Source organism: Odocoileus virginianus, chromosome 23, assembly GCF_023699985.2.
Source record: "Odocoileus virginianus isolate 20LAN1187 ecotype Illinois chromosome 23, Ovbor_1.2, whole genome shotgun sequence".
In the NCBI taxonomy this organism is placed as follows: domain Eukaryota; kingdom Metazoa; phylum Chordata; class Mammalia; order Artiodactyla; family Cervidae; genus Odocoileus; species Odocoileus virginianus.
Genome location: NC_069696.1, coordinates 9,583,427 through 9,596,051, shown reverse-complemented (window position 1 = coordinate 9,596,051; position 12,625 = coordinate 9,583,427). Strand labels below are relative to the sequence as shown.

The 12,625-nt window shown below is 43.5% G+C and overlaps 1 protein-coding gene across 5 annotated transcripts in view; it reads right to left on the bottom strand.

The window, feature by feature from the left end:
- Positions 1 to 12,625, bottom strand: part of MEI1 (meiotic double-stranded break formation protein 1) — a 55,218-nt gene that overhangs the window by 24,072 nt on the left and 18,521 nt on the right. For 4 of the 5 annotated variants that reach the window (XM_020876896.2, XM_070453433.1, XM_070453434.1 and 1 more), the window contains 8 exons: positions 11,138 to 11,252; positions 10,162 to 10,253; positions 9,219 to 9,360; positions 7,043 to 7,154; positions 6,181 to 6,241; positions 5,083 to 5,180; positions 3,243 to 3,411; positions 221 to 368 (listed from right to left, as the gene is read on the bottom strand). In XM_020876896.2, coding sequence (XP_020732555.1) covers positions 221 to 368; positions 3,243 to 3,411; positions 5,083 to 5,180; positions 6,181 to 6,241; positions 7,043 to 7,154; positions 9,219 to 9,360; positions 10,162 to 10,253; positions 11,138 to 11,252 — 937 coding nt within the window. The remainder of the gene's footprint in view (positions 1 to 220; positions 369 to 3,242; positions 3,412 to 5,082; positions 5,181 to 6,180; positions 6,242 to 7,042; positions 7,155 to 9,218; positions 9,361 to 10,161; positions 10,254 to 11,137; positions 11,253 to 12,625) is intronic. The other variant, XM_020876897.2, reaches the window with a different exon arrangement.

Genomic DNA, 12,625 nt, shown 5'->3' with positions numbered 1-12,625 from the left:
ATAAAACAGAAATAGTAATCTCTGCCTCCCAGAACTGTTGAGAGAACTGGCTAAGTTACATGAGCTCCGTAAGTGTCAGCACTGCGTCTCCCTCTAGTCCCCCAGCACACACTGTCTCTCTGTCACCCAGCGTCTCTATACACACATCAAAATAGTCTTCCAAGGAACCATGATGAAGAGGAGCAGGAGGAGGAAAAGCCCCAGGTGTTTTGGTCCATACCTCATCTAAGGCACCATCTTTGTCCTGGCAGATTGCAAGTAGATAGATAGATGCTCTGAAGACGACGAGTGGAGGGTGTTCACCCTGGTCCTGCAGAGACAGGAGGAAGCTTTGCACAGCCACGAACAACTTCGTCTTTGAGACAAACCTGTCAACCAAGGACAGTCTGAGTGAAAAAGGCAGAGATGGCTGTCCTGCCTTGCCACACCGTCCCTCTGCCCATCTGTCCCAACATGTCCACAGCCTAATGACATCTTGCACAAAAAGGATGCTGTACATACTTAACAAAGCACTGTCACACATGCACAGCATGTAGTTCTGCTCTGTGCAAGGATCTGTTAGAGGACAGAGACTCCTCACTCACACCTAGAAGGTAAAGCATCAGGTAGCTGGACCAGCAGTGTTAAAAAGAAGGGTGCTACTTTGGGGGTTTAGGAGGCCCTGCTTTGACAGCCAGTTCACCCGTCTCTTCTCATATTTATCACTAAACATTTGTGTGCTCAATGGGCTCCTTTCTGGGGAAGGGAGACTTCTACACTTGTACATGCAAGGAAGATGGGAATGAGGAGACCAACTTTACTACATATCCTTTTATACTTTTTAAATTTTCTACCATGGGTATGTCTCACCTATCAGATTAAGACTCTGATAAACATTTTAAAATAGGTAATACTAAATGCAATGGGGTATTCTGGATTGTATCCTAGAACAGAAAAGGGACAGTACAGGAAAACTGGTAAAATCTGAGTAAAGTTTAATTAATAGTATTGTACCATCATACACATGGTCAAATGATTTTCAACAAGGGTGCCAACGCCATTCAATGGGGAAAGGACAGTCTTTTCAACAAATGGCACTGGGAAAACTGGATTTCCACATGCAAAAGAATGAAATTAGAATCTTACCTAACATGATAGAAAAAAATTAGCCCCAAATAGAAACACATTTAAATGAGAGACCTAAACCTATAAAAAAATTTTTAGTACAAAACATAAGGCAAAAGTTTCATGACATTGAATTTGGCAATGAATTATTGGTTATGACACCAAAAACACAGGCAATAAAAGAAAAAATAAACTGGACTTTATGAAAGTTTTAAAAGTCTGTGCATCCCAAACCACTATCAACAGAGTAAAAAGGCAACCCACAGAATGGTGGAAATTATTTGCAAATCTAATAAGTAACTAATATCCAGAATATATAGATAACTCCTAAAACTCAACAACAAAAAAGCCCAAACAATCTGAATCAAAACTAGACAAAAGATTTGAATAGACATTTCTTCAAAGAAGATATACAAATGGCCAAAAAGTACATGAAAAGATGCTCAACATCAAATGAAAACAGAAAAAATAGACAAATTTCATCCCCCCAAAATTTCTTTAATTAGATTTAATCAAAATTTAAATTAAAAGACACTTGCTCCTTGGAAGAAAAGCTATGACAAACCTAGACAGTGTATTACAAAGCAAAGACATTACTTTGCCAACAAAGGCCGGTATAATCAAAACTATGGTTTTTCCAGTAGTCATGTACGGATGTAAGAGTTGGACTATAAAGAAGTCTAAGTACTGAAGAACTGATGCTTTTGAACCGTGGTGTTGAAGAAGACTCTTGAGAGTCCCCTGGACTGCAAGGAGATCCAACCACTCCATCCTAAAGGAAGTCAACCTTGATCACTGGAACAACTGATGCTGAAGCTGAAGCTCCAATACTTTGGCTGCCTGATGCTGGGAAAGATTGAAGGCAGGAGGAGAAGGGGATGGCAGAGGATAAGATGGCTGGATGGCATCACCAACTCAATCGACATGAGTTTGAGCAAGCTCCGGGATTTGATGATGGACAGGGAGGCCTGGCGTGCTGCGGTTCATGGGGTCACAAAGAGTCGGACATGACTGAGCGACCGAATTGAACTGAATGAAAACCACAATGCAAAAACTACTTCATAACCAGTAGTATGGACATAATCAAAAAAGATGGACAAATCTTGACAAGGATATGGATAAACTGGAACCCTTGCTCAAACACTGCTGGTAGGGCTGCAGCTCCTCTGGAAAACAGTTTGGAAGTTCCTCAAAATGTTACCCATAGTATTACCATATGACTCCTCAATTCTAAACCTGGTATATACAGAAAAGGAATAGTAAACAAGTACTCAAACAAATACATGTACACACATATTCACAGCATTACTATTCACAATAGCCAAAAGGTGGAAATAGCCCAAATGCCCATCAATGAATGAAGGAATAAACAAACTGTGGTGTATACACACAGTGGTATATTATTCAGCCATGAAAAAGAATGAAGTACCAATGCCAGATGCAAACATGCTTACTGGATGAATCTTGAAAACATTATGCTCAGTGGAAGGAGCAGGGACAAAAGGTCACAAACGTATGACCACATCTACCAGAAATGTTCAGAATAGATAAGTCCACAGAGACAGAATGCATACTGTTAGTTGCTAGAAGCTGAGCAGAAGGAATGGGGAGTGACTGCTTAAAGGATGAGAGGCTTTACTTTGGAGTGATGGAAATGTTTTGGCACTAGACAGAGATGGTGGTTGCACAACACTGTGAATGTTAAAAATGCCACCAAGTTGTCCTCTTTAAAATGGTTAACTTAGCTATGTAAACTTTACCTCAATAATTTTTTAAAAGCTTAATGAAAAATAGTACTTTGATTTTAAATTTTAATAAATTGTATAGTAATTCTTAAAACCATAGTTTACTTTGGTAACAACAAAAAACATTTTTGTTTTTTGGTGCATAAACAACACCCTCAGGGATATCAAGGAATTCTCATCAGCATTCGAGGCTCTGTCTTTCACTCCTGAGACTACCCATCTCTCCAAAATGTGAGCCCCTCAGGAATACATGCCATTTCTCACTTATCTCCATGTCCCCAGTGCTCAGCACCAGGCCTGGAGAGGATGCCTCTATAAAGAGTTATTGAACTGAACCTGGCTACAGATGTAGATTCCAGAACCAATTGTCAGTCGCCAGCTCTGAGCACTGACCTGTCCTCGTGAATGTAGGCCAGGTAGAAGAGGAGCAGGATGCAGTACTGTCTCTGGCGAGCAGCTTCCTCCACGTACTGGCGATCTGACAGGAGAGCAAGGCTTTCAGGGCCCCTGCTGCTTATCTGGGGCAGCCCATGCTGCAGGAGCTCAGACACTGCAGAGAGTTCTGGGGAGGGAACAGGCCGGAGAAAATCACACAAAGGACAGAAGAGAGCAGGTAATGGTCACATGCGTGTCTGTACATACAGAGTACTGCACAGGACAACAAGGACACACACAGGATAAAAGGCAATCAGTCTCTTCTCCCTCTCTTAGTCTCCCAGGAGAGACTGAAGGTAACATGTAGAAGGACTTGGATACATTTGTCCACTTGACAATGTCCACTGAGTGGCTATTCTAGGCTAGGCTGTGACACACGGGCCCTACCTCCTGTAGCTGGCAGCTGGTGGGAAAAAAATAGATAATGAGACAGATAATTGCAGGACATGTGATCAGTGCCATGTTCAAGTGTGGAAGAGAGAGTGACTCATGCCACCTGCAATGGGGAGGGCAAACTCAAAGAGGAGGGAACCATGAAGTGTGAACAGAAATCAGGCAGAGAAAGGAGAGAAGAGGCTTGCCAAGCCAGGAAGCAAGGTGTTCAGCAGCCTGGAGGCATAAGAGGACATCGTGTTTAGGGGGTGGTAAGGAGTTCGGTGTGACTGGACCATCAGTGAAAAGATGTGGAGTGTCACGGGTTTAGGAACTGTGTGATGTAATTTGTAGGTAGGCTGTGAAAGACCTTGAATGAGGAATATAGAATGTGGATATTAACCTGAGAGCAGATTCCTACATTTCTTATGAAAGCTCTGATTCTTAAAAAGAAAGAACATTCGAATACTGAAAGAATATGAAAGAAAAGGACCTCAGAGCTTAAGTTTTGAATAAACTCAACTTCATGGAAAATTCACTACATTACCCTTACTTTCCAAATTTCACCACAGACAGACCAGAGAAAACTCCATCCCTGTTAAATAACGCCTGATAGACTGCTGTTTGGAGATGACTGCTAAAGGCCAGGGGAATTGAGATGTTGACTTGGGGAGTTGAGATGTTGACTTGGTTTTCGGATAGACCCTCCAGCAGTTGGTGAGGACTGGTTGAAGGATGAGAGACTGAAAGCAGGGGGCCAAGTTAGAGGTCACATGAAAGGGTCCATCTTGCCAATGCAATGGGCCTACAGCCAAGTAGAGAGTGAGATGGAATGTGCCACTGAGATGTGGCAGCAATCAGGTCAGGTTTTAGCTTATTGCTTTTTCCACTAAAGCACACTATGATCATTGTGATCATAACAAAATTTATATCCTTGAGCCTCACACACCCACCTTCCCTTTCTCCTGATATGTAAAAGAAAGATGCAGTCTGCATGTAAGTAAGGTTGGCTGCTCTTTCTGGTGCTCTGAGATATGACAAGATATCTGGGTCTCAGGGTCTGAGGAGGCAGAGTGGGGCTCTTCCTATTCAGACAAAAGAGAGAACTGGCCAGCAGCAGGGGACTGGTGCTGGTGAGCACAGGAGGCTGCTGTGACGTGGCTGCCACCAGGGCAGAAGTCATCACGCTATTCCCTGTGCAGGCCAGACCACACCTGGATAGGCAGAGAGCTGATCTATTATCTCACCTCCCTCCCTAGGAAGCAGCTTATAGTTCCATTGTTCCATGATTCCATGGTTCTTCTGGGTAGCTTCAGGCAAAGATTTCTTATTACTGTACTGACTTATGACTCAACCAATCAGCAAGACATCCAGACACTAAGATACCACCATGGACCTCATGAGAGGTCAAACTACAGCATCATACCTTCTTGGGAAGGTGGTCCTGTCTTCTCTGGAGCTGAGAGGAGGTTGATGCACATGTAGTACAGGAAACTGGAACACACCTGGTTCAGGGCTGAGTGACTTAGTGGGAGGAAAGGAAGACAGAACAAGAGAGAGGACATTGCTACTCTGGTTGGGACAGCATCATCTTTGCCAGGTATTGAGGCACCACTGCTTTGTACCAGAGCCCAAGGAAATTCTAACCATGGCCCTGGTAGAGAAGGTCGAAGGTCTGGAGGTGGCTGTGAAAAATAAATATGGAACCTGCTGCCCACAGGTGTAACTTAGTTACTTGGCCCATATAGGTATGCACGAAAAATTTCCTGAAAAAAATAAGTCAAGGTGAGCTACTAAGCTCGAAATTAATAAAAGCATATGAACAAAATGTGCTCCTGGGTCAGGAAGGGGCTAGCAAGTACTAGAAAAGGGGAAGCTGTTGAACCAAAAATGGGTGATTCAGGAGAATTACAAACATCCAAAACTGAATCTGAACCCAGGTGGATCCCTGTATTCTCTCCTGAACATCAGTTGTTCTATCCAGAGATATGGAAGGAGGGCTAGGTACTACACTGAGGTTACCTTGAAGACTGTAGGCAGAAATAAGTAGAATCTGCCAAGCAAATGCAGAAACAGGTAGCAAGTCAGAAATGGGAAGGCTGCTCCAGAAACCTAATGAGAGAGATTGAAGCAGCAACCTCTCTACTCTGTATAAGAGAGCCTCTCCTCTGGAATTGCTGGGCTGGAAGCAACCAGGACATGACTCTCTTGATGGAAGCAGCATCAGTTACCCTGTGAGGGCCTCAGCTTCCTGGTCTGTAAAATGAGGGGTTAGACAAATGATCTCTAAGAGCCCCTCCAGTTTTGATGCTAAAAGGTGCCCTTCGAGTATCACATGAAATGAGAGTCTTATCAGAACCAGATAAGTAAAAGCTAGAGAAGCCCATCCAGCTTGTATCATCAGATGCTGAACAATTCTGACACTGTGTCAATCCCTCCATGGTCCTATTACTAAACCACACCAGTCAGAAATTTCCACTTGTCCAGTCAAGAAGGACACTTGGCCCCTTGGGACAATACATACCTCAGGCCACTGCAGAACCTAGCCTTCAGTTCCAGGGCCAGTCGTATGAAGGATGAAGCAGCTTGCGAGAATTGGGAAGAAAGCAGAGAGTGGTTTAGGCCAGGCTTGTTACAGAGATTACCAAGAGAGTGGTACTAGTTTTGGAGTCACATAGACCTCAGTTCAAATATGCTCCATTGCTAACTAGTAACGTGACCCTGAGACACTTACTTACCTTCTCTGAGATTCAGTTTCGATATCTATACCTCAAAGCCTGCTGTGAAACTAAGTAAGATACATGTATATAGAAGATCTAACAAACATTTAGCTTAGAGCAAGTTCTGAATAAAAGTTCACCTTCTCTTCTGATGAACATTCTGCATTAGCTGGTGGACCTGGCCCAGTCCTCTGCACTGCCTGACTCTCCCAGTCTCCCCTCTCCCACTCCACCCTGCTCTGAAGATCTCTGTCAAAAGTGACCACTGTCCTGCTCATCCCAGGCCCCTGTAAGAGCAGGATTCTAGACAACAGTTCCCACTGCCCCAGTTCATGTTGGGAATAATATGTATTCTATCCTAGGGCTTCTGGTAGGGAATTAACCCCTCAGAGTTTCACAGCAACTTTCTGAGACAACAGTTTAACCCATGGCTCTGAACTGGAACCTTCTTGACTCAGAGATGTATCGATTAATTTGAGAACTGGCTTTAAAGACTTTTGATTGCTGGGTGATATATCCTTCCACTCAACACTAGGCAGAGTGTGGATGCTGATTCTGAATGAATGAGTAACCCTCCACCCACAGGTTGTACTCTCCCTGAGTACCCTGAGCAACTGCCTAAAGTGCCAGCCTCCCTTCCAACTTCCACACTTGCTTGCGGCCTACCGAGCTTCTTGGAGAATTTCTCTTTCATGTGAGGGACGATGACAAAAAGGCTGTGCAGAACCGAGAGGAAAACCTCCATCACAGCTGGGTGAGTGGCCTGCTCCGAGTACCTCTGCAAAGAACCAAGAGGGAGTGCACAGTCCACTAGGAAGAAAGAACCTCTGAAGGAGAAAGAGCATCAGCAAAAACTGCATCATCTAGCAGTGACAGACTAAATCCTTTCATCTGATGGACACAAAAAAAGCTCAGAGACCTCAAGTCACAAGGTTACATCCAAGGCTTACATCTGCCACTTAATAAACTATGCAAGATCCACTACCACTCTGGGCATCTACCGAAGAGTAAACCAGGAATAACCAAAAGTCCTACCTCGCAGAAACAAATGACATCTCATGTGTAAAAAGCACCTTCTAAACTATGCATTATAGTGATATGAATGACATTCATTTTTCTAACATATAATAATATGGCTCACAAACTTGCTTCATGTTTATTTTTCATGTGACCACATCACGAGGCAGCCTGATGTGGTAGACAGAGTAGAGAAACTTGGGTTCTATTTCAAGTTTTGCACAAGGTTGCTATGTGCCCTGGGTCAGTCACCCCCGCCCCTTTCACTGTTTCGGTTCCTCATGTATAAATAGCCAGGGCCTCAGGGATGTGGTTCTTACAGATACTTTTCATTTGGTTTTCAAACCAAGTTTTTTTCCAACTAGAAAAGTAATACAAGTTCATTAAAGAAAATGTATAAAATACCAAAAAGTAGAAAGCAAGAATAACAATAAATCTATGATCTAATTCTAGATCTAGCTCTAACACTTCATAAATCTAGGAGGAAGGCAGAGCAGGGGAAGAAACCAGAGTGAACGGCCCGACTATTACTGTTAGTGTGTGCCAGTCAGGGCTGTAACCCACGGCCCCAGAGTTAGCCTCCTGAAGACCCCGGCATGCCGGCTCAAAGGCTTCTTCAAGGAAGAGGCGCTCTCCTGCCATAGCCAGACGCTCCCCTGCTGCCACCTACTGTTTCCAGCGGGCGTTTTGGAGGTTTCCTTTCCCAACTAATGGACTGTTCATAGGATGTCCAAGACTCAAACAGGACAAGACTCACCCAAGGTCATCTGGGCAGTCAACACTATGGGCCCTGATCTTCCTACCATCTTTTTCTCAAGTCAGCTCAAAACCAGGTCTCTTGAGAGTAGCCATCTCTCCTGTTACAGAACTCACATATGTGCTACTTACTGAAGCCTAAATCACATTGACTGTTGCTCTTTGCATGCTTAGTCACTCAGTCATGTCCAACTGTTTTGTGACCTCCCTGGGCCACAGCCCACCAGGCTCCTCTGTCCATGGGAATTTTTAGGCAAGAACATTGGAGTGGGTTGCCATTTTTACTAAGCAGACAAAATACATGGGTTCAAACCTCAGCACTGTCATATACTTGCTTTACAGTCATAGAAAAATCACCTTTAAATTGGGGGAAATTATAGGACCTATTTCACAGAGTCAATGGGAGGGTTAAGTTCTGAATATAAGGCATTTATCACTTCATTAACATGTGCCAAAGAATTGATGCTTTTGATCTGTGTTGCTGGAGAAGACTCTTAAGAGTCCCTTGGACTGCAAGGAGATCCAACCAGTCAATCCTAAAGGAAATCAGTCCTGAATATTCACAGGAAGGACATATGCTGAAGCTGAAGTTCCAATACTTTGGTCACCTGATGCAAAGAACTGACTCACTGGAAAAGACGGTGATGCTGGGAAAGATTGAAGGCGGGAGGAGAAGGGGACGACAGAGGATGAGATGGTTGGATGGCATCACCAACTCGATGGACATGAGTTTGAGTGAGCTCCGGGAGTTGGTGATGGACAGGGAGGCCTGGCATGCTGCAGTTCATGGGGTTGCTCATGACTAAAGAGCGACTGAACTGAACTGAAACATTACCTATTTATTATTTTATTACTACTGCTTTCTACTTTTTAAGAGGCATCTATTAATCTATCGTTTACAACAAAACACTGTACTGTGATTTTAAAACCAAAGGAAAAGTAGCTGCAAGAAAAACACTGCTAAGACCCTCAGAAGGTTTAGCTGAGTGTTGAGTAACTGTCCTGTGCCTCTTAGCCTGGCTTGCTTTCACATCTTTCTCCTCCCCAAGATCCTTGCTGCCCAACCCACCATCACCATAGGGATACACAGGGAGTCACAGGCACTGAGGAGAAATTCTGAGAAGGCCTCCAAGGTGTCTTCTTTCTCAGCACTGGGAGCTGTGAATGGATTCTCCTGGGCTGAAGGCTCCCTCTGGAATTCCATAGCCAACCTGAGAAATAAATATGAGTGTATTTACTACTGCCTATGCAACAAGGTCAGATTCATCCTCCTAGAGGGATTTCTGAGTTCAGGGCTCAGGGCAAGCATCCCTACCAACAGACCTGGAGAAAACTCCAGAGGCCTCAGTGAGGGAGAACCTGGTCTTGGGCCCCTGCTCCAGCTTCAAGCTCCCTGCCCTCTCTCCCATAACACATGACACTCCACCCGACTATATGTGTTAATACTTCCCTCAACATACCATGCTGTCTGCTGCTTCACATGTCTTTGCCTTTACATGTGCTGCTCTCTCTGTTTGGAACGCCTTCCCCAGGGTTGTGACAATGTAATGGATTCCACACACATACACAAAACTGTCTCAGTTCCCAAGAGACTGTGAACTCCTTTTGGGCAAGAGTTGATCTGACTTATCTTTCTACTTTCACGATCTAACATCAGGGCTGGCACACAGTAGGTACAACAAATGTTTGTTGATGAGAACTGAATTAATCCAGCAAGCAGTCAGTGAACACATATAGCGCTAGGTTACTTGGGACAAGGCACAAAGCTGAATGAGATACAACTTCATTGCACAGTAACAAAAACTTCACCAGAAGGGAACCTTTAGAGACCTCCTCCACATACTCACTCCAAACTCACACACATTCCCATTCTCTACCCCAGCCAAAGTCCTCTCATTATGCAGCAAAGCATCAGAAATCAAGTGTTGCTTCTAGAACTTCACCCTTTGTCCATTCCTTTCTGCACCCATCCTCCATACTACTACCTCATCAGACCGCAAAGAGCTCCTCACCTGCAGGCATTTCTAAATCCCTCCAGAGTGCTCAAGAGGAACTTCCCTCTTCGAAGAATGGCCCTCTCTGAATTTCTGTTGGAGGCATGGCCCTGAGGTGAGAAGAAAAGAGGGGAACCTACTGCTCAAGTACCTAATCTGTGTTCCAGTCTTTGCTTAGAGGACTACAGACCTCTTCCTCTACACTGGAGTCTGGCATTCCCACATACCTAACACTTCCCAGGGGTTAGGGATATCCTCAAAAATTCAGACATCTAGTAGCTCCTTTAAAAAATGGTACAAAGGGGAACCTTAACCCCTTGTCTCCCTGTGAAACACAGGACTGGTTCTTGTTCTATTATACACAGAAAGTTGTCATAGGCTAGTGGACAATAGCCTAATGGCTGTAATGCCCATATTAGTTGCTCCAAAACATACAAATTCCCCCGCTGTATCATGTGCAAAAGAGCTTAGTTTCCAAAGTTAATCTAGAAGACATAAAGGACTGTATTAATAATATTTCCTCTGATATTTTAAGCCTATGGACCACTAAAAGCCAACAACTATGACACACTGCACACTCATCAGATTCTAAGATTCTAGTGAATCCAGTCTTAAATAATTTTGTGAGTTTACTGTAATTTAAATAATTATTTAAATAATTTAAATAATTTTGGGTTTACCATACCTGTTTAGATGATATAAAAGACAAAGTATGTAGTAGGCCCAGGGATTTACTAACCAAACTCAAGTCCTTGCTAGCTTTGGACCTAAGAGAAAAACTGTTTAACCCCTGTAGCTTCGGTTTCCTAATGAGGATAACAATTATTAAGCCTCACAGCTCTGAAGTTACGGTAAAAAAATAACATCTCGTTGTAGGTGTGTGTGCATAAGAAAAAGCTACAAAGTGGCATATAAAGATAATGCAATGTACTAATTATCTTCTAAAAACATAGAATAGTATGATCTCCAGAAGCAGCAGCTGCTGTGTACTGACCAGGGGCCTCCAGTTCAGCGGCGTCTGGGACAGATCTGCACACCGGCTCAGCATGGCTTTGACCAAGGCCTTCAGCTCCTTGTACAGAACAGGTAGCGCACTCTGATGATCCTTCCTGCATGCAGGGAGACAAAGGTAGGCCTACGGTGAGGTCAGGGTACCCCAAGATAGCCTCAGGTTCTCAGGCAATGAGGGGGCATGTGGTGGATCCGAACATGGGTCCAGGAACTGATCTGACAAAAATCCCAGCTCCAGCACTTATCTGCTGCATGACTTTATGCACATTCCTCGTCCTCTCCAGCCCACAGTTTCCTCATCTAGTAAGTGAAAGGTAACAGTACTGTCCTCATAGAATTATGCTAAGGATCAAATTGGATAATGCATGCCAAGAACTCAGGACAGTGCTTACTAGATAGTAAGTCCTTATAAATGACAGCTATAACAAAGCCTGGGCTTCCCAGGTGGCACCAGTGGTAAAGAACCTACTTGCCAGTGCAGGAGATGTAAGAGATGTGGATTCAATCCCTGGTTCAGGAAGATCCCCTGGAGGAGAGCATAACAACCCACTCCAGTATTCTTGTCTGGAGAATCCCCATGGACAGAGGAGCCTGGCGGGCTACAGTCCATAGGGTCGCACAGAGTCAGACACGACTGAAGCAACTTAGCACACATGCACGCACACACATGACTATGGTTATTGTTATTAAGCATAGAGAGGGTTTTCTCACTGAAAAGGGCCTCCCAGTTAAAGACGTATTACCTAGAACAGAAGGTGTATCAAGAGATGTATATGGCCACTGTTCTCAAATAACTGATAAGCTCTTATTTTTTCAATTAATTATTTTAATTGAAGGTAATTACTAAATAATATCATGATGGTTTTTGCCATACATCAACACGAATCGGCCACAGGTATACATGTGAACCCTCCTCCCTCCTCCCTCCCCACCCTATCCCAAGCTCTCTTAGAGAAGAGAAATCAAATTTGATTTCTGTTACCTTGATGAGGAAAGTCATGATCAATAGGTAAATGTTATCAAGGACCCAGATTTTATTTAAGGAATGAATATAAGTAAGAACTAAGAGTCAAAATGCTATAGAGGCATACAACACTGTAAATTAACTATACTTCAATAAAATTTTTTTAGAGCTGAAAAAATCTCTAGAGGTAGACAGGAGTATCTAGGAGGAAGTGAGCTCCCCATTCTTGGAGATTATAAACAGAGACTGGAAACTATGTTTGGCGAATCAATCAATATGAGAATGTGAAACAATGTGAAAAGTAACACTTACGGTACATTTGAACTCTCATATTTCTATAGACTCAGAAGAGGCAAGAGTCATGACTAGTCTAAATGTGAGCTCCAAAAGGCCAGGGGCCAATTCTGCCTTTTCACTTTACCTAACAGAGCTAGATGCATTGTAAATTGATGCTAAATTAAAAAAAAAATTTAAAGGAATGAATGACTGACTACTTGACAGGGTATA